This window comes from Telmatherina bonti, assembly GCF_933228915.1.
Source record: "Telmatherina bonti genome assembly, chromosome: 18".
Taxonomy (NCBI): domain Eukaryota; kingdom Metazoa; phylum Chordata; class Actinopteri; order Atheriniformes; family Telmatherinidae; genus Telmatherina; species Telmatherina bonti.
Genome location: NC_136616.1, coordinates 26,479,626 through 26,501,667, shown reverse-complemented (window position 1 = coordinate 26,501,667; position 22,042 = coordinate 26,479,626). Strand labels below are relative to the sequence as shown.

Genomic DNA, 22,042 nt, shown 5'->3' with positions numbered 1-22,042 from the left:
TGAAAAGCAAATCACACTGCCTTCAGTTCTTTACTGCAAAGTATTGACGAGAAGCACATCTTAAACACTATCTGTAGTCGGCACAACATTTTCTGGTATCTGATTTTGTGCAGCGTGTGTATTATTGAGTCATGGTCTTGAGTCATGGTCTTATTAGCCAGACATATTTGCTGTAAATATGATGACTTATGGGTTGCACTGTGGTGTGGTGGTTGGTAACCTGGCCTCACCGCGGGAAGGTGCTGGTTTCAGCCTCAGTTGGGGAGGGGTTTGAACTGTGACCTTTTAATGTGAAGTTTGCAGGCATGTGTGGGTTCTCTCTGGTTACTCCAGCTTCCTACTACAATCTGCAGCTCGGTTTTTAATTTGTACCAACAGGAACACGTCACTCCGGTTTTAAAGTCTTTGCATTGGTTACCTGTGTCGTTCCGTATTGGTTTTAAAACTCTTTTGTTTGTTTTTAAATGTCAACATGGTCTTGCCCTACAGTATCTGTCCGACTTGCTTCAGTCCTACACTCCTGCTCGCTCTCTGAGGTCGGCAGATCACTCCCTGCTGGTTGTCCCAAAAAGCAAGTTGAAATCCAGGGGGGGGACCGCTCCTTTTTAGTTGTTGGTCCGAAACTATGGAATTCACTGCCACTGCACCTTAGACAGGCTGGGTCTCTTTCTGCTTTTAGATCTGCTCTTAAGAGTCACCTTCTTTTCACTGGCTTTTAACATGGCTTGAGTTGTTGACTCCTTTTAATGTTTTTGTTAAATAGTGTGTTACTGTGACTAATAATCTTATTGTTTTTGCACCTTTTTTTTTTTGTTCTGTTGTTGAGCCTCTGATTGTGTACAGCACTTCGGTCAACAGTGTTGTTTTAAAGTGCTCTATAAATAAAGTTGGATTAGACTGGATGGATTGGATCCAAAGACATGCATGTTAGGTTAATTGGTTACTCTCCCTCAAACTCACTCTCCCTAGGAGTGAGTGTGAACATGAATGGTGGTTTGTCTCTTTGTGTTGGTGCTGCAATGGACTAGCGACCTGTTCAGGATGGACCCTGCCTCTCACTGGTGACCCTTAAATGTAAACATAGTATAGAAAATGAATGACTGAATTATGGATTACTCTCTGTAAGATGATTAACTTTGGGGATTTATATTAAATTACAATCCAACGAGGAGAGAAGAGGCAGGCTGTTATACATATATAATAAAGCCAAGAATGCAGAAGCTGTATGTATAGCAGCAGTAGAATACAGGTAAGTGTTTTCCTGCTGTTTAGAAATGAATTTAATTGTAAACAGTATCAATAATATTCCAGTGGCTCTCACACAGAGATGCTGGTGAGTAGCTTTTCTGTGCCAAGGAGGAGTCATAAACAACATGTTTCAGTCTGCACATTTTCGGGTAAATACACTATTTTGTACAGTTTTATACAACTTTCATTGAATTATGCATCCATGGCTTGATCTGTTGTTATTGTGTTTTTAATTTAAATTCAATTAAAGCAGGCAATGAAGGAAAAAGAATTAGTTGAGTGGGGAGGGATAAATATCCAAAAGTTCAATCAAATTAAGATGAGTACGTTATACACAAATCTTTGATTGATTGATTGATCGATTGATTGATTGATTGATTGATTGATTGATTGGTGTTTTGAATCATGTGCTACCCATGTTTGACCACACGGGGGCAGCACAAAACAAACCCTTGACTGTACACGGTGTGTCTGGCATGTCAAGGACAGGGTAAACCGTTGCCATAGAAACAAATTTATTAATATAATAATTCATGGAAGCTGTCTATATATCCAGAGCTGTGAATGTATAACCAACTTTCATTGTCATTTTGTTGGTAAATTTATAATTTTACCTTTTCCTTAAAAGGAAAAAAGATAAAATATCCAAACTTTTAGTGACGTTGCTAGCTGAAAGGCTAGTCTTAGCACTAGCCTCAAGAAGAGAGAAGTTTTTACTTTTACAAAATTTTGTTTCTCATTTCATCTTGTTTTATTTTTAAGGGTAAAAAAAAATTATTAATAATAATAATAATAATAATAAAAAGGTTTATAGAATAGTGGGTTCTCTGGGTAAACTGGCTTCAAGCATGTTAGGTTAGGTGTTGTTTCTAGGAGCTGTCTAGGAGTCAGCATGAGCACTGATTGATTGATAGATTGTCTCTGTTTGTCCTGTTTGATTGACAGGCAGCTTCTCCAGGATCTAATCTGCCTTTCACTTTGTAACAACTGTCATATGCACATGTCTACCTCCACTGTGATGTTCCATGACCTTGATAGAAATTTTCTCGTGAATTACTTAAGATCAACCATGAGTTAATTGTATATGTGCAAGGCACGTCTACTGTTAGTATTACAGGAGAATATGCTCTTTTTTTTTTTTACTCACATAAATGGATGTTACAGTGGAAATAATAGACCATGTTAACATTTCATTAGTTGTAATAAACTGGTGATATAATGTATACAATAGTATGATACACAGTGATATAGTTTATTGTGGTATTTATTTTTTCAAATTCAAATTTTTCAAAGTGTTTTTTTTCTTAAATTGATGATAATAAATAATCCTCTGCAAAGCATTTTTAATAGGCTTTAAAATCTGAATTTTATGTTTGACCATTCACTCACAGTAACCTTTTCACAAATCTCTGTTTTGTCCTCTCAGGCTGAAGGACTGACTCCTTTGGGGAGCTTTACCACCACCTACAGAGATGACTTTAAACCAATAAATGAATACCAGCCCCTGCTGAAGGCCAGAGCTAAGGCTAAGCCTGTCCCTTCACTTGTCAGCCCACTGCAGGTTGGATGGATTACTTGATCTTTAGGCCAATCGTTTTAATGATACATTCATTTTTCTTTACAGGTTGTAGTGTTTTGTAGGCTAACAGTGAAACCTAAACTGTACCTTTTCAGCACCTCTACAAGACAACAAACAGCACGTATGGCTCAGCTGTGAGATCCCAGGTTAAACAACACAATTTATGTACAATCTCAGTAAAATCTATTTATTTTTATGAGTATAGTTTCTGTTACCAGCAGCAGTACAGCCCTGTCACTGTACTATGTCTTCCAGTCTTCCTTTAGTTCCCTTTTCCCGGCCTTCATGCACTCATTTGGCATCCCAACTCCACCCTTTTCCAAGGCTGTTGGGAATGTTGGCTCTACCCTGAAAGAAGCCGGAACACAGGAAGCAAGAGTTGCTAGGGAGAGCATGCTTTCATTCGGCGAGGAAGATAGAGGTCAGTAGCACCACACTGAGGCTGATGCAGGTGCATGATGAAGCTAGAAGATGTGGAAATGCTGGACTTTTTTTCTTTTGCTGACAGCAAACAAGTTGAAGGAGCAGGAGTCAACAAATGAACCACAATGGAAGACGGATATTCACTATGAGGAAGGTAAAGTACTGAGAAAAAAAAAGCTCAAGTCCCTGATGCAGATATTTTCTGTTGATTCAACACATACCTGAATATTTTCCATCCCATTCAAAATGTCTTCACTTTCAGGTGTGATTGTCTTGTCACCCTGTCTTGGTCCGACCTGCTGTGAAGATTTCCACAAATCTCTGTTCAGAGAAGTCAAATCACTCAACCTTCCACTGGCCTCACCTTCCCATATCACAATGATTTATAACACAGGTGAAGCTGCATTCTTTGACACATTCATTTGTTCCATGCTGCACCCTAAAACCATCCATCAAAGTGAAGCTAGGGAAGTAGCATTTACTTATTTACTTAAGTTAATAAGTGCACATGAGTGAGAATAATTGGGTAAACTGATTCAATTATGAATCTGGAAAATATGTGAGCAGATAATTGTCAGTGAACAGTAGATGATGAAAAGAGCAGACGTGCTTTAGCATCATACCGATGAGCAAGTAAAACTCAATGAAAACAGACTAGACCACAGCTGGCCACTGTGTGAACATAAGAGCATTCATAATGTGAAATCCTGGATGTGTCTGAGTTCTGACATCACAGCTTCTATTAATAATATGGTGTACTGTTTTACAACTTGAACTGTGCATTCCCAGTTCTTTTTGTTTTCTTAAAGAGAAAGCAATGTCAGGAAATAATTATATCCTCATGCTTGCTGTGATTTAACAGCAGTTTTGACTTATGAAGTAGATGATACTTCAAATTAATGCTTAAAAACAGATCTCATGCCCCTCTGACATATTTTACTTAGATTTAACAAATAAAAAACGTGCCTTATTATTCATTCAAGTCACCAGTATATGTAAGGATTAAACAATGAGCCATGCATTACAGTTTTACTGCACGACTGAAACACCACCTTATTGCAGCAGCGTGCATTAAAACAGTGTAATGCACGGATCAGTAGTTTAATCCACTTATTTACCATGGTCTCAAACAGTAAACCAATTTTTTTTTTTAAACAAAATTTACTTATTTTGCTAAAGTATAGGCATTATATCATGTTGGCCTCTACTGTTGCTGTCAATCTACAGCACATTTTTCTTTCACCTGTCAAAACCCATCTGATCTGAATCAGTTGATTACTGTGTTGCTACGGTGACACCCATTATGGAGTGATATTACAGTGATTTAACTTGCCGAACTATTTGTGTGTACATACGAAAATAATCCAGTTGGCATTAGAATTATCCCTGACCATGGTATAAAGAGGGGTGATAGGTCGTCCTTCAACATATGCAAATATATTAACAGTTTCAAACGGATTGAAATGCCACAAACCCAAATGTAGTATTTTAATAATTGAACTTTGTGTCCAACTAGATGGTGGAAATGGGGAAAACAGCACCCACTTGTGGGACTTCTTGAGCCCTGTCTTTGGACTGCAGGGCAGCTGTGTCCTTCAGCCTCTCTCCAAGCGGTGCAGTCAGTAAGTCACACAAACACACTGAGAAGTCTTCTGTATATTATTTTCAAACACTGTTTTTTCATTCCTGTTGTCATCAGCTGTACACAAGAAATTGAGCGTCCTGCTGGCTTCTGCTCCGAGATGCAAACCATCCCTCATCACATCGGTCAGAGCAGCGTCTGGCCTCTGGCTTGTGCACAGCCGACTAACTGCTCCACGGCGTCCATCAGGAAGGTGCCGCTCACAGAGTACCAAGCCAGCTATTCTGCTAAGGTAAAGAAGAGGTGGCAAGGTCAGCAAAGCCTCTGTGTGTGTGTGTTTTTAATGGTCTCATATATCTTTGCTTTTTTCTTGTTTATCTCCACCCAGTGAGCCAGGCCTAAGATTCAGTAGATTTATCATCGCTTTTGTCCTTGTCACAGGAATCTTCATCCTTTAACCCTTATCTCAATACACAGCTGAAAAAAAAACCAAGTTGTTTGTCTTTTGTGTTTGACATGACAAACATAAGTTTCGAGTTCTACGCAGCAGTACAAACAAAGTCTATGCAGGAACAAAAGTCACCAATGTTTCCAAGGTAGTAGCCAAGGCCTTCGTCTGGGCTTCACAGTTATCTCACTAAAGGAGTCAGAATCTGTAGTCATAACACAGAGAAGTTTCTTGTACCTTAAATATGCAAACTTTTAGTTGGTTTCTTTAATCTGTAATTACACAGTGGTTTTGTTGCTTTTTTGCTTTTCCTAATCTAATCTTTGTACACTACAAGAGAAGCTATAACAGAAAACAAAATGAACATTATTTCTAGGTTTTGTCATCTTACATTGCAACCATCAATTTTTCATCAGTTTCATTTAATTTGTTTATATAAATCAATTTAGCTTTTCAGGCCAAGAATGTTGGGACAGAAAAATCAATCATTGATTTTTTTTTTTAAACAATGTTCCCCAATTAACTACAGGAATTAGAATATTCCTCCCTCTATTTGTGCATAACATTAAACCAAAATCTATGGATTTGGATCTATGACTACCTCACAAACAGACCCCAGTTTGTGAGACTGAAAGGTTGTGTGTCTGAGATGGAGGTCAGCAGCACTGGTGCACCACAAGGAACTGTACTCTCACCATTCCTCTGCACACTGTACACCTCAGACTTCCAGTACAACTCTGAGTCCTGTCATCTGCAGAAATACTCTGATGACTCTGCAGTTGTGGGGTGTATCAGGGATGGACAAGAAGCAGAGTACAGAGAACTGGTCAGTCAGTTTGTTAAATGGTGTGGTGACAATCATCTCATATTAAATACCAGCAAAACAAGAGATGATTGTTGACTTCAAGAGGAACAAGAATAAACAAAGCACTGTTTCCATCCTGGGAGAGGAGGTGGAGGTGGTGGAGGAATACAAGTATTTTGGAGTTCAGTTGGACAACAAACTGGACTGGAAATGCAACACTGACTACATCTATAAGAAAGGTCAGAGCAGACTGTACTTCTTAAGGAAGCTGAGATGGTTTAACGTCTGCACAAAGATGTTGCACATCTTCTATAAGTCTGTTGTGGAGAGTGCAGTCTGCTTTGCAGCATCCGCTGGGGTAGTAGCATCAGAACCAGAGACTTGAAGAGAATCAACAAACTGATCAAGAAAGCTGGTTCTGTGCTTGGAGTAACTCTGGAGCCGCTGGAGCTGATTGTCCAAAGAAGAATGTTGCACAAGCTGATGAAGATGGAGGATTCTTCACACACTCTCCACAACATAATGATGAAAAACAAAGTGTGTTCAGTGAGAGGCTTCTTCAGGTCTGATGCAAGACTGAAACATTCCTGCCAGCAGCCATCAGCCTCCAGAACAAGACCTCCTCAAATTAATTATCTACTACAATATTGAATTTCCCTTTGGGGATTAATAAAGTATTTTTCATTCATTCATTCATTCAAAAGACATGTTTAATAAGATGGACTCGTGATCATTAACCTTAAGGTTTTTTTACTCTTAACACATTCAAAACAAGGTTGGCGAAGGTGCTTTACACAATGTAAAAAGACGAGCCCATTGAACTGAAACAAATGTCTCATAATTATCAAGAGATTATTGTTCACAACTCTTTGTCAAGCACAACTGCAATTCACATTCACACTGTACTAAATAAAGCTTAATTTGTCATCTCAAATGGACCATCACTTTGTGGGAATGTATATTTACGGTAAGATCAATCAGGATTCAAAGTCTTATGGCAGAAATTAATGGCCAGTGCTTTGGAACAATTAAAAGGAGCATGTTAATGGATCAGCCCACTTTAACTTGCTCTTATTTCTCGGATCACTTAGTTACACTTCTAGACATAAGTGGTTACACTTGGGAAATATGGTAGCAAAGTATGCAGTCCTATAAGAAGGCTTTAGAGGGGAATAGTGCCAATCCTGGGATAGGTGGGGTTCCCATTACATCACAGTTAATCCAGTGAACCACAATGCTTGGTGGCACCACACCTAATTCTTTCATTAAATTTAATTACATAAAAATGATTGACATCAATTTATATAGAAGTTTTCAACTGAGGAGTGAGATTATAAAACGCTGAGATTTTATTAGACACATAACTACAATGCTTCAATGAGAAATTCTGTCCTTTCCAGGGTACTTTTACAGTCAGCTGTTTTTATCTCGCTATATTTTCAACATTTTGAGTTCAGTTCTGCTTAATTAGTCAGGAGCTGTGACTGAATTTACCAAACAGATGTAAATAAAGAGAAAAGACCACACTCAAACATTTGTCTTTAGCATCTTTATTCTCCTTTTTTCATTATTTTTATTTGTATTGAAATTCATACTGTGTCTTAACTTTTTTTTTTTCTTTTTTAAAACAGCTTCTGTCATCTAACTCAAACAAAATCACCAAAAATGATTTCATGTTGTACAATCCACCTGGCGGACATTCCTATTGGCTTCACCAGGGTGTTCCAATTCCACATCTGTGGTCCAACCCTGAGAGGAAGTTCCCCTCTAAACCAAAGACTTTACTATCTCTGCTGCACTGTTTGGGAACAAGATGAAACCAGAAAAGCAGCAAGGGTGGACAGAAGTGCTACTTGTCAGATGATAAATTCAATATGCAGCAAATGTCTGCTTCACACCAGGAAAAAGAAAAGGGGAAAATATCACAGCTGTTAATACCAAAATTGATCGTTGGCATGAAGATAACTATGCGACAATACTGGCTCAATTTTCGAGCTAACGTAACAGAAATTGAGGGAAGTATCGGAATTCCAGATTACTGGTGCAAAAGAAGGATTTCTGGGAAAGTTATTGCATACAGCTTCCCTACTGGCTTGAAACTTAACGGATACCATACAACTACGGAGAGACACTTTAACAAATCCAAGACTGTAACGTGACTGCAGGCTTGACTGCAAAGATTTATGGTTTAAAAGCTGAACTTCCTCATGGGGGCAAAGAAACGAAAAACTGTCCTCAGACAGGACAAGAATGGCAAGTAGGTAATACTGTCCACCACATGCTCCATACTGTATTAATCTGATACTTTTTCTCCCTACCGTTTCTTCCTACAAACAGGACTGCATGGACACCACAGGCTACTATACCCAGTGGAGACAAAAAATGCCTCGTCCTCAAAAACAAAAAACAGGGGGAGGAAGAAAAAGAAAAGAAAAAAAAAAAAAAAAAAAGAGAGGAGAGGCTATTTTAAAAACCTGATCTGGATATGGACACTTGATCTGATGCTGAACAGATCAAGCTGTTCCAGCAGAACGAGGTGGCTGCGTCCCACATCAAACACTTTTCACCTGAAACAAGGCTGGACACTTGAGGAAACTGAGCCAACGAAAATTGTAGAACTTAATAAAGCTTACCTTTCTACTTACATTTTATTTAAACTCAACACATGATTTTGACATTTGCCACCTTTGCTATTCCAGACCGGATGCAAGATAAACTTAAGATTTCCACCTGAATTGGAAAAATAATTAACTTATTCACAAACACCTGTCCAGGCCTGCTCCGATTACCTATACAAAAAAAGGAAAAGGGTAGGGCAAGTATTTGGTTTGGAACGGAGTCATAGATACAAATAAACAGGCATCTTTAGATGCACAAGAGCTGTAATGTAACAGGAAGTCTGAGATGTCATAGGAGTAAATATTATTGGATTGAAATGACTGATGACTTTACAGAGTAGCAGAAACCCAGTAAAGTCCCCTGAAATGTTAGTCCTCTTCTAACATCGTTACAGAAACCCTCAACATGCTGATGATAGTTTTCCCAAATTTGAAATCATAGGAATTAACTTTTTTTTTTCTAAATAAAATTTAATAATTTAATTTTTGGGATTTAAGTTTTGTCCTGGCATCACTCCTGGGTAGCTGCCTCAGTTCCAGGGTTACTTCAGTGAGGTCTGCATGCTCTGCAAATGTCTAAAGGTGTCACCAGAAATGCAATGATGAGCTAGCGCCTGCAGTAGGGTGGTGCTGGTACCACACCCTCCCCCCCAACCCTGTTCCCAACGTCCCTCAGTTTACAAGAAACAAACAGGAAATAAAAAGATTAAAGAAAGAGGGGAGAAAAAAAAAAAAAAGAAAAAAAAAAAAGAAATCCCCTCACCCCCCAACCGGACCTGCCAGCACGCCAATGACTTCAAGTGTGTCAATGAGTGTGTATGTGCATGTGTGTGTGAAAGAATCTGTGTGCGGACAAGGCCGCAAGAGTCTCTGAGAATATATGAGGACTGGTGTGTGTGTGTGCGCGTGTGGAGGCTCCATGGGGGTGAGGGGGACTCCTAGTATTTCTTCCCTGGGATGAACTCCTTTGCTTCAGGATTCAAGATGCTCTTCCTCTGCAGAAGACAAAGAAAAACAACTAAACGCACGCTCCTTTTAGCTCAAACGGACTCTAAGAGAAAGTGGAAAACAAAGCCAAGTTAAATGCACCCGACTCACCGCCACTTCTTCCAGGTTGCTGTGGTGATCGCTGACCGACAGTCCGTTGAGCTGCTGCTGCAGCTGCCCCACTCCCTGGTTGTTGAGGTCACGCGAAGGGATGAACCAATCCTGGTCCTCCTCCTCTAGCATTTCCTGGAAACAGCGTTCCAAAAACTCCTGCTCTAACAGCTCCTCTTCCACCTGAGGAGAGGGGGAGATTAGAAAACTTTGTAACTATGCAGATCCCTAAGCAGGACCTGATGTTTGTACAGAATCCACAAAAAAAGATGGACTTCAGGCGAGATTTCAAAGATAATTTGAGAATGAGGACAGCAAACATGGAATAGGGGGGAAGCAGAGGTACAACTACATAATGTGCACATACCTGTCTGTTATACTCCTCCTCATTCTCCATCCACATGTATTCTGCAAATGGGTTGGCATCATTACCCTCTCCTGCATGCCCATTGGCCACTGGCTCCTTTCCTTCTTTCCCAGGAGCCCCGCCACCCGGTGTCTTGGCCACCTCTGGACCGCTCATCTCAGCTGGCTCTGCAAGAATAATACATACAAGGATTACTCCCTGAATGTCATTTAAGCTCTAAACTTTGGGAATAAAGCAAACATGTTTTTCTCGGCAGACCATCCAAAAATATCACTCGGCACACTTTGTTTTATCCACTTAACTTGGACTATTCACGAAGCTACAGCCGCATCTCATCACCTGTTCACTCATAATCTCATTTCAAATAAGGCTTCGAAAATCCAGCCCAGAATCCGTTTGAGACGCTGAACAAATTACCATCGTCTTCATTTAGCTTGAAACCCAAACACCAGATGATGTTGAAGTGAGAAAGAAGTGGAATAAAGAACAGCTGGCTCTAATCCTGCTTTGTGCACCAATGCAAGTCAAAACTGTTCTGCCAGAAATATTCTGCAAACAACAGAATCTGAAGCAGAAAAGAGTATTCAGCATTTCATGTTTGTCAATTTTTCAAACTGCAGTGAAGGTCAGTGTTTTATCATTTCCCAGATAGAGAGATATAGATATAGAGATATAGATATAGATATATATATATATATATATATATATATATATCTCTCACACACACACACACACACACACACACACACACACACACACACACACACACACACACACACACACAAAACATCAGGGTCCCGGTTTATCAAATGCTTCTAGAAACTGTCCTAAATTTCATCGTACCAGTAACATTTAGAATAGTCCCAAGTACAAAACACTCCAGATTTATCACGCATGCAGAGGTCAGTCTTACGCATGTTAGTAAGTAATCAGCTGTTGATAAATTACACATAAATTGCTCATTGCCCGATTGTAGCCGTTTGCATCTAGAAACACCCTCATTTAACCATGTTATTTGTCTCTCCTCAGACTGATGGAAAAGAAAGAATTTCTGCTGACCTTGAAGCCAAACAAACATCTGCTTAGTTCATTCATTCAAGCTCAGTTAACATTTAAAATATATACATTTGACGCACATTTGCAAAAGTTTAAGGTCAGATAGAGATAAATGTCATTAAAACAATTTTTTTTCAAACAATATACTATGTAAGAAAGTTAGAATATAAAATGCAGAAAGGAATGTATGCAGTAAATGATTCAACATCAGTGTTTTTTTTTGTTTTTTTTTTTTAAAAGGAGGTACTCAACTGTCTGACAAACTAAAAACGATTCATTTTAAAAAAGCCTTTCAGCACATAGACGAAATGCATCTGCAGCAGAGGAAGCCAGGAGAACTTCCACCTGGATGCTGTATCATCCTGTAAAACTTGCTTAACCTCTGTTGGTTTTATCAGTTTTGTCGAGATGGAGACGTGCAAACATATTCTTAGCATCATTGCTAAGTGTTAGCCTTCCCCTGATTTTTAAATTGAGAAAAATTAATGTGTTTTGGAGAAAACACCCATCCATAACAGATGGTGAAAAGCAGCTCAATGGATGGGAAATCCAAACCACCTATGAATAAATATTAATATATTTACCGGAAGAGTAATTAATATAACTTAGCAATGCATATCCCAAATCACTACCTAACTAAATCCTAACAGGATCACTTGCTTTGTTACAATTTCATCCTTTTGGCATGAGTGTTTAAAATCAGCATATCTTACTGCCGTATGAACAATTATATTTTAATGTAGACACAAAATCATCTAACTGATGTGATTGTATGCACCAAAGCATTAATTCAAGGCAAAGGTAAGTATCGAGATATATATTGTATATCGTGACATGCCATAAAAATATTGGGATATTACTAAAAAGGTCATATTGCCCAGCCCTACTCAGCGTTCAGGTCAGCTGATTGTCTGATGATGCTTAAAGCTGAGCGCAAAGTTTGAAATATTTGCTCACATCATATCAATGATGCGTGGTTCCCCTGTGTCTGCCCCAGGTGTCGCAAGCTTGGAAACAAAAAGGAGCTATAAAGAATGAAGAGGTTCTTCAAACAATTGAGAAATTTACTAGGCTGTGTACCGAGTCATAACCTGTCGTTCAATATTCTGTGGGTCCTGAAAGATGAGTCAATATGCTGGCAGTATATAGCATTTGTAATCGTAGTAAAGTCCCTGCTATAACAATGGCTGGCAGCCAATGGGTTTACTGGTTATATATCGGCCAATCATGTTTTCACATCAAGATGTTTTTACAAAAAAATAAAAAAAAAATAAAAAAAATCACTAACAGACTACACACTATCTCAGGGCGTTACAAATATGACTGATCCATTTCATCAGAGCAGATGCAAAGACTAGCGTGTTCATTGTTTAGCATCTGCAGATTGCAGCACATGATGCAATCACAGTAAATACAGTGAGTCATGTGCGATGGTGCTGCATGTTGTAACGTAGAAGCAGCATGCAAAACATCTCTGGCTTTCAACAACTTTTCAACAAACCTTGCTTCCTAAATAACTCAGCCCATGACATTTCTAAAAAAAAAGTGTACAACCTCAGGAATATAAATGCCCTCTGTACTAGGGAAATTCGTAGGGAAACTGAACACAAATCAACACAATTTTACTATCAGTTCCCCCTTTTCCAAATACTTCCCGATCCTTTTATTTCACTGAACAGCCTCAATTTTAAGATAAATTTCCAATCTAAAAGTGTGACGATAAAACATCTACAAGAACACCCAGGTATACATTCATGTGTTACATTTTGATCTTTTCACTGCACTGACTCATGCTGGATTGCATCCAAACCACAAGGATTTCCCATTAATGTAGCCAATAAACAGGTACAACTATTGACACTTCAGGTACATTTTTAGATCAAATATCTGCTGAAGGGGAAGCCCTCCGTGACCAAGTTTTAATCTATTCATAACATAAGCTGTTCGTGCTCACATCTGCAACAAATGTGCTTTTTAAAAGAAAAGAAAAAAAAAAAAAAAAAAAGGGAGTAAACTGATGTGCCTATAATAATGACAGCTAATTAAACGACAGTTTAATTAAGTTGTTTTAGTGTGCCAGTTCACATCATCGATTAAATGTAATCTTCATCACACTTTAGTGTGGCCTGTACACAGCCCTTAAGTGACCTGCATGTCCTTGTAACATCAAGCAGCAAATTGTGTTTATGGGAGGTAAATATGAACGCTACACTTGTTAGCATGTGTGTATCCGTTCACGTTTTTGTGCAATTGCAGCTTTAAAAAACAAAAATTGTTTACATGTGATCATATTGTGCCCCACCAGTCTGCACTGGAGGAGGTGGTAGTGTCTGAACAAGGTTGCTTTAAAAATATAAATATATATTAAAAAATATAAATAAGATGTGCACTCGATTTTGTGCCGCATGTGAAAGCAACCCGAGTCAGATTTGAAAAAGAAATTGGTTTAGTCCTGTCCAGCCTATAATGAAAATATCAGAAATGGGTCACATATAGACAAAAAAAAAAGTCCAATTTGAGCCACTTCTGCCTGCAGTGTGAACAGCCAGCCAACTGGAACAGACTGTCATGACTTTACTGAGGCCTCACAGTGGGGAAAGTGGAATGGGAGGAAGAGTGGCAAGGGGAGTGATCAAAGAACTGCTCCAGAGTCAGCCCAATGCCAACATACAGTATTTCAGCTGTGATTAATTCTTCTATGACCATTTACCTGAAATCTACACATAATGTCCCAAGCTTGGAACAACATTTCTTTTTTATTTGGGCCATTTCTGTGCAGGTCAGAGTGACAGAATCAACATCTGTGAGAAGAGTGAACAGAGACAGATTGCACTGTCCACAGTAAGCAGACAAACAGTCCAGAGGAGCACCGATAAACATCCATGATCCAAAAAGGTGTTAAGTAGACAAAGAACTATGACGTCTGACATCAACAAATAGGTCAAATTATCCAATGCAGCGATTTGTAAAAAATAAATGAATAAAGTAGGGAAAGGGGCTCCCACTGGCACGTTTAAATCTAGTGCCAATGTATTCAACCTCATTTTACAACAGCCTATAAAATTTTATGGAACAGAACAAACATGTGTTGTATAAGCTTAGCTTGATATTGAGCAGTTTAGCATGTAAGAAAGCTGTTGAGAATAATGGATAATTTAGAGAAAGTGTGTGAGGGGTGGAAAAGAAAAACACTTATGTTACAAGTCTTAATATTTCCCCCCCAAAATAAAGTTGTTGAGAGTTACAGTAAACCTGCATTCTGATTACAATAATGCAAAGTCGGTAAAACATAGGTATAGATAAGGTGAACAGTGCATGGTCATTTTGCATTAAGATGTGCTGATCACCATGTAATGTTTAGTTAGCAAAGCCCAGAGCTGTGCATCCTGAGCCCGCAGGCGGAGGGTCATTTGATCCACCTCAACGGCCATGAAAGATAAACAAAGGTGACCACAATTTTGTTGTGCAGGAAATATGCCAACTTTGAGAAAAGAAACATTTGTTAACACTACAAGTACAGGTGGTAGTAATATTTTTTCATGACCGAGTTGCTAAATACTATTAAACTGATTAATTAGATAGTCATTTATTTGAAGTCTAATTTTCCTCTATATGTTGCATCTGAAGGAGTTGCTGATTTATAATTATCAATACATAAATTTATTTTTGGCTGTGTTTTTTCTTAGATACATTTTTTTCCCCACGTGTAACAAACCTACTGCACATGACTGCCTCAGACTTTACATATTCTTTCTAAATTCAAACATTTGTTCCTGTCAACTTCTCTGAAAATTAATTTTCTCTGCTCTGATTATCAAATGAGGAACTATCTTGTTATTAGACATACATTTTGTAATCAGCGAAGGAAAAAAAAAAATCAGCATCTATACAAAAGGCTCTTCAGGGTATTACATATTGCAGTAAAGTTATAAGAAGTTTAGTTAATTTAAAAATTAGCTGACCCAACAAAACACGAATTACCACTATAATCGACATTTTGCTTAGTAAACTGTTTAAGTTATCAAGATGACAATAATGATGATAATAATAATAATAAATAATTTGGTTGTCAACCATTTTAAATCAAATGTCCTCCACCTGCATGTCTGAATACGTACATGTGGGGGGAAAAAACTCAAGATATTCAAGTTGTGAAACGAAAAATAAAGGAAAATAGATGCATTTGTTCTAAACTAAGTGTCCAGAAATAGCTGTCTATAAACGCTGAAAATAAGCAGCTTCATAACAGTGTGGTGATGTAACTGTGTTGAATGGAGCTGTGTCGTCGTGGCTTGCTGCTTGCTAACAGGCTAAACCAGGTGTACGGGCCCACCTGCACGGCGGGCAAAAGGATTGTATAGTTTAACTGAGGCAAGGCTAGGTAGCTAGTATACTGTGGCTGCAAATAGATCCATGTATCTGTGCTGTCAGTGAACGGGCCTAAGGGTAATACGCTATTTCTAGTAGCTATCCCAGCAACAACAAAAGGGTAGTGGGCTGGGTTGCAGAATACTTGGCTTATCCTAAAATCGTCAAGAACGGAGAAAAAAAAGCCTCAACACTAAACAAAAAAGTATGAATATTAAGCAATACGAACATTTTAACATGCACCGAGGAGGAAGTCTGTATTTCTTTGAATGTTTGAGGCTGAACAAAGTGGGCTCCGCTATCAGTTAGCAAGCTGCTACAGCATGGCAGCATCAACAAAACAAGCCTCCGCTCCGGGGATTACAGCAGCTTCGCAAACACGACGGCCGTCTACGTTTTAACATTAAATGGATTTAGTTACCTGGCATTGTGTGGTTGGTGTTTGCCTCCAGGCGTAAAGTTAGGGTAATTTAAGTGCACAACGAGGAGTGCGTGCTCGTCGTTTTCTTCAGTTGGGATTTGAGTGCTGCGATGCACGTAACTCTAGTTAGCTAAGTCCTGTTAGCAACTCTGCTACCGTTAAACAGGGTTGGTCACGTGGTCTGGTGAGGCGTTCGTGGACTTTATAGCGACGTGGAAATGTCGCAATTTTCTCTGTAACGTCAGTGGACAACGATTTTTTTTTCCTCAACGTGGGGGAGGGATTTCCCTAAAAAATTAAATCACATAGATTGTAAGCATTTGACTAGTCCCTTATTTCTGATGTCGACATTAATACTTTTTTTTTTAAAAATCAAAATGTAATAAAAAACTAATGACATTTACTACTGAAGCTCGTTTTTGCAGACACAGCATGAAGATCTCTTGTTCTTTTAATTTATTATAGTGTAAAGTGTGTTGATACTGGAAAATAGACTAAATAATACTGTGATAATGACTTCACCAGCCCTAATAAAGTCTGACGTTATCTTAACACTAACTTTTGTCATCCAGCAGTTTTATAGGAGGACATGATGTTCATTTAAAACAAAATGATGTTCAGACCATGACGTTCATTTAAAGACACTAAATACAAACGTGAAGATTAAATGTTAGAAGGAGCAGATGACCGAAGCAGATAGATCTGTTTGTATCCTAGAAAAGTATGTCCAGTTTTGTCCCCTTTCAATCGTGTTATTAAAGGATAAATCTTATACTGAAAAAGACGCAGCTCTGATGCACTTTGAGCAGAAACACTAAATCAGTTATTCTTTCCTCATTGATATTGCAACAAGAAGATATCATTTAATATTTTTCTGTTAAAAACAAATTAGCTAAGGTGGTTTGGAACTTTTCCAGTAATATATAGTCAAGGTGAAATATTGTAAGATCAGTGAAAAGTAAAACAGAAAAGGCTGTGTTTCTTCTAAATAAAAGTGATTGAATGTTGTCAATGAATCTAAGTGAGTGACAGACACCAGGTGGCACTTTGATTACCATGTAGCTAATTAAAGATGATCCAACTGCTTCAATCTGCAACAACATTTACTCCAGAAAGTGTTGGAACAACATAAGATTAAATAAAAACAAAATGCAGTCATTTAAACATTTCTCCAATACTCCATTTAGCTGGACATCATACATACAAGTTAATAGTTTTTTGTTTTTTTTTAATGTACACTTGTGTTGAATTATATGCCAACAGTGCTTTGAAAATAATAGATGCAATGAAAAAAAATGTAAGTGTGTGTAAATAAAGAGTGATAATGTAACATAAAAAAAAAGCACCACTGAAGATCTCACAACTAATTAGGTTGACTGACAACAGGTCAATAACATGATTTGGTGTAAAAAGAACATTTGACATAGACACACTGACATTGTAAGAAGTTAAGATGGGGGTAAAGCAGCCAAGAGAACTTCAGTGTGAAGCAAGTTTGCGCCTCAGCTGCACTCCTGCAAGTTTTCAATGTTTCCCTGTTTCAGCACACCCAATTCTAATTAGTGAGTCACTGAGCAGAACTTGATAAACTGATGGATCCTTTTAGTTTGAGTCAGGTGTGATAAAAATGAGAAGAAATCTAAAGCTGCAGTAATACAAGCTCCAGAGGACCAACATTTTCAACCCCTGAAACAACTTAAAACAATGCAAGGATTGCATTTATTATAACCAAAGGATAGAAATGGCCACATAGACATGTTAAACTTAAAAGGCATTTCAGTAGGCTTTCCTTCTGTTAAAATACTACTAGATATAAAAATAATACATAGGTTCACCTCACTTTACTTGGTAAAAGAACATTTACAATCCCATGATCAAGGAGTGGCAAGCACAGAAATGTTTCTTTTAAAGAACCATTAAAATTATGTTTTTAATCAGCTCAAGTGGTAATATAAGCCTCTTCATAAAGCTGTCTGTTACATGTTAGTTTACTTGTGTTTGATGGTTGATGCATAGACTGTATACAAAAAGATGGACATAGCCTCCGTGACGTTACCCACAGGTTTCTGAAAAGCTGAATTGAAGCTCAGTGGGCGGTTCCTACTATCGCCATCTTGAAAGAGTCACGCATGTCGTCTCGTCCGGAAAATTCAAATATGGTAAAAGAGGTGGAGCTGAAAGGGGCGCTGTGAGCGTCATGGTGGATGATTGACATTGAGCGAACTCCGAGCTGCCTGTAGCTAAAAGCTAACTGAGCTAACCCAGAGATAAAAGGAGCTAACCAGCTATTGGAGGTAAGCTGGCTAAAGCTAAGTCATGTTGTTAACCGGCTAAAAACCGCAGTTGTTCTGCGTTCTTCTTGTCTGAAGCAGGAGATCGGGCACCTGTCAATCAAAAGGACACGCCCCTAAATATGCTGAATTTTGAGTTCAAATTACTTTTAAACAGGCACATTAGAACAAAATTCACTCCCCACAGTTGTCATGATGGTAAACATGACCTATTAACCTTAAACGGATTTTTGAACCAGGCTGTAAACATGTTTATTTCTGCTGTGAAGTTGGCCTTTTTAACATGGGAGTCTATGGAGATTTGCTCTGTTTTGGAGCCAGTCCCGAGTGGATGAAGGGGGAACTGCAGTTTTATACACTTCCGAATAGGCTTCACTTTTAGCCACCGGAGGCTCCGTCCATCTTTCATATACGGTCTATGGGTTGATTTGTGTTTATGTGATGTATTATAAACTTCTTGTCCAGATCACTTTTGGAAAATAGGTTTTCATCTCAATGAAGTTTTTATCTGGTAACATAAAGAAAAATATGTGTGATCAACAGCTAAATGTAGTCATGTTCACACTTTATCAGAACATTTCTCTGATGTGATTAAGTGTATTCTTTTTGCACTTGTCAAAAATGATAACATAACAACCTTCTGAGAAACAGAAACCAAGAAACTGCAGAACTGAACTCATCTGAGGATGACAACTTTTTTGTTGGAAACTTCAGGAAATTAAAGATTAATACAGAAATGTTTTAAGAGCACCAAATTATGATCAATAGTCAGAAGTGACAACCATCTTTTACCAGCCTGTCCTTTCTATTTTTTCCACAGATCTAGCTGTAAAAAGCAACTTTTACTCACCGTGTTGATAGTCAGTAGTTTTCTGTTCTGTTGTTCTTATGCTTTCTCTATAATAGTGCAGTGTGGGCAGAATTCTTCAATAATAAATATTCCTCTGTGTTAAAGGGGCATTAATCTAACTGGCTAAGGACATAAACACTGCACGTCGTGGCAACGACTTTCTAAAATCTGGGCCCTTTAATGGGTACCTAAATGCAGCATGTGAACAAACATCCACCAAATTCTTCTTCACTTTCCTTAAACAGTACATACAAGACTGTAAGCTTCAAGAGAAAAATACATTTAAATCAATTAATATAAAAGGTTATGTTATCAAAGTCTTTATTTACTTTTAAAAGATCTAAATAGACACAATCAATGCATAAATACTCTGTTGATCGAGTCATTATGCACACATAACAGATATCGACCCATCTTTCGAAATATATTTTTGCTCAAAACATTAAATAAATAAGCTTTTATCTATCTCTAATCGCTAAATTTTTCTGATGTAGAGCTATTCTTTCTTTCCGGAGTGAAACTAGAGGTTGTCAAGAGCAAAATACTTTTGTAAATAATATTTATAATTTAAAGTATGCACAGAAAACAGCTAGTGTTAAATGAGCTTCTTAGTTTTGTTCACAAAAAAAGCTTCCGGAAGGATTTTTCTTTGAAGCTAGCTTCCTTTCCTTGCACCAGCAAGCAACACACTCACCACTGAACTTCAGCTGCAAACAAGGGGGAATCCGCAAACCAGCTGTCGGAGGGTGAACCGCTCTTTTCCCGAGCAAATGTCACAAGAAAGCCGCTCTGAAGGGAATTTTCTTCCAGTTATCTCTAATATGCTGAATGAACACTTATCTCTCTGATCTGTTTGCTCGTGTTATTAGATTAAAATGAGATAAATCCACAGTTTTTCTGCCTAAACGTTAGAGAGAAAAACGGTGTGTCGTAGTCTCGCTTATCCAGCTGTACCCTCCAGTCATTGGCTCAAGTCTTCGTCAATCAATGCTTCCTTGCCACGCTATTGGTCCAAATAGCCACAGGCCCCGCCTTTAGTTCTCCATTCACGTAGGTAAACAAAATACAGCGTCTCGCTGCCCTTTTTTGTGATCAATGTGACCAGTAAATATTTGACAACGCAGCTGTTTTGACGACATCTAACCTTTTTTAAAGAAACATAATTTTAATTTAATGCTTGCAAAGAGGCTTTGCATTGAAAATGATGAAAAATGAGAGAAAAATAAAATTAAATTCAATTGTAGGCTCTCTTGTATGCATTGTAATAAAAGGTGAAGAAAGCTCCTACTTTCAAACTCATTCAGCATCCATACATTTACATGTATTCATTTTACCAAAAAGGTAGATTTCAAGTATTGAAAATATTTATTGGAAGCTTTAAATGATGAATTCACATTGTAAAATGAGTTTTTCATTTCCTGATTAATAAGTGGCTGAAGCTTTATTAAAATAAGATGTTTGAGGCTTTTTACTTTACTTCAAAAAGCTCTTATTTAATACGTTGATCAAGTCAATGAGAACTTAGAAAATAGTTGTTTTTTTTAAATGAGATTTTTATGAAAATCACATTTATGCTGGAAAATGTTTTGAAGAGTCAAATGTAACGTTCAGATGCTCCAGTCAAACCAATGCCCTAACTAAAACGACTTTACTTGCCAGTTAACAGAAAGTTCTGCGGTAGTAGCTGGCAACCAAGGCACTGGGGGGAAAGGAAATTCCAGTATTAAAAAAAAAAAAACAAAAACAAGAATCTGGCTCTGAAGCTTGAATAGTTCTATTGAATGAGATCATTTGACATGAGGAGCAGGTATGACAATGAGTAACTGAAACCCAGTTTCTGAAGAAGAAGTAAAAATATCAGAAAACATAAAGGGGAAAACTACAAGAATAAGACAGGAAGCGAGCCTAAATAGAATGATGGCACAACTATGATCTTCATTTATCCATTTAGGGTCCAAATCAGGGCCGGAGCAATTAGCAGGCAAGAAGCAGGGTATGTCCTGTATGATTGCATGTCTTTTGCAGCTGAACAATATCAAAAACGTTGGAGATACAATGAAATGAATAATTACATAGAAACCCCACCCGGAATTGAAGGCAACCTACCTTAAAAACCAAAGAACAGAGCAAAGAAATAAAAAAAAACTCTGAAATCAGAAATCTAACAAGACCAAAAGCAAACTAAACACAAGAAGCACTCAGAGAGTGCAGGCCTCCACCAAGCTATTGTACTTTTTTCCAATGATTGTGGGTGTTGTTGTTTTTTTATTGTTTTGTTTTGGGGTTTTTTTTTTAAGTTAGAAGCTCTAATGGCAAATCATCCCCATATGTCCCTATTGTAAAGAGTCATTTTAACAATTCCTGGATTCAGGCAGTAAAACAACTGCTAAAATCAAATCACTTTTTTTTTAATCAATTTCTGCAGTTTCCTGAAATTTTTATCAAAATCCATCCATACCCTTTTGAGTTATGCTGCTAACAGACAGACAGACAGTTAAACCAATGCTGCCAAAAACATAATCTCTCCCCACCTAGTGGTGGGCAACTCCACATCACATCAAACGCTGCTCAAGTCTCCTGATTACTCATTGATTTGATTCAGGTGTGTTGCAGGAGGGAAACTCCCAACACTTGCCCTTGAGGACCAAAGTGGTTCACTCCTGCCATATCGTCTACAGGTAAACCATGAAACTAATTAGGAATATTTCCAAGAACCAAGATAAAGCACAGTAAAACCCAAAGACCAGTACAGTACAAGTGTGAATATAACCAAATCTTACTGGATACAGGCCATTACAGAAAGCATAGCAAAGTTAGCCATAATAAGGACACAACAGAACAGCCTGAATACACAGAAACTCCACATAAAATCACAACAAAACTTACAA

The 22,042-nt window shown here is 38.0% G+C and overlaps 2 protein-coding genes across 3 annotated transcripts; one reads left to right on the top strand and one right to left on the bottom strand.

Moving 5' to 3' along the window:
- Window positions 1-1,327: 1,327 nt before the first annotated feature.
- On the top strand, window positions 1,328-5,234 carry LOC306769240 (uncharacterized protein; the record flags this gene model as incomplete). The annotated part of the gene is made up of 9 exons (XM_079257806.1): window positions 1,328-1,333; window positions 2,675-2,809; window positions 2,923-2,973; window positions 3,083-3,248; window positions 3,336-3,404; window positions 3,513-3,644; window positions 4,767-4,872; window positions 4,950-5,143; window positions 5,221-5,234. The coding sequence occupies 9 exons, from the start codon at window positions 1,328-1,330 to the stop codon at window positions 5,232-5,234; spliced, it is 873 nt and encodes a 290-aa protein (XP_079113932.1).
- A 2,391-nt stretch (window positions 5,235-7,625) lies between these two features.
- Window positions 7,626-20,084, bottom strand: paip2b (poly(A) binding protein interacting protein 2B). Of its 2 annotated transcripts, none has more exons than XM_079257283.1 (4): window positions 19,849-20,084; window positions 10,169-10,335; window positions 9,802-9,984; window positions 7,626-9,698 (listed from the first exon to the last, which is right to left on the bottom strand). In XM_079257283.1, exons 2-4 carry the CDS (start codon window positions 10,322-10,324, stop codon window positions 9,642-9,644), a joined length of 396 nt encoding a protein of 131 aa, XP_079113409.1. In that variant the 5' UTR covers window positions 10,325-10,335; window positions 19,849-20,084; the 3' UTR covers window positions 7,626-9,641. The 2 variants fall into 2 exon arrangements, with proteins under 2 accessions (XP_079113409.1, XP_079113408.1); XM_079257282.1 differs by lacking the exon at window positions 19,849-20,084 and adding an exon at window positions 16,014-16,154.
- Between the last annotated feature and the right edge of the window lie 1,958 nt (window positions 20,085-22,042).

Bases quoted from the DNA above. Each gene is read 5' to 3' on its own strand.
- paip2b (XM_079257282.1), bottom strand. The intron at 9,985-10,168 runs GTATGTGCACAT...CCCTCTCCTCAG, and splicing joins AGGAGGAGTATAACAGACAG to GTGGAAGAGGAGCTGTTAGA. The intron at 9,699-9,801 runs GTGAGTCGGGTG...TGTCTTCTGCAG, and splicing joins GCAACCTGGAAGAAGTGGCG to AGGAAGAGCATCTTGAATCC.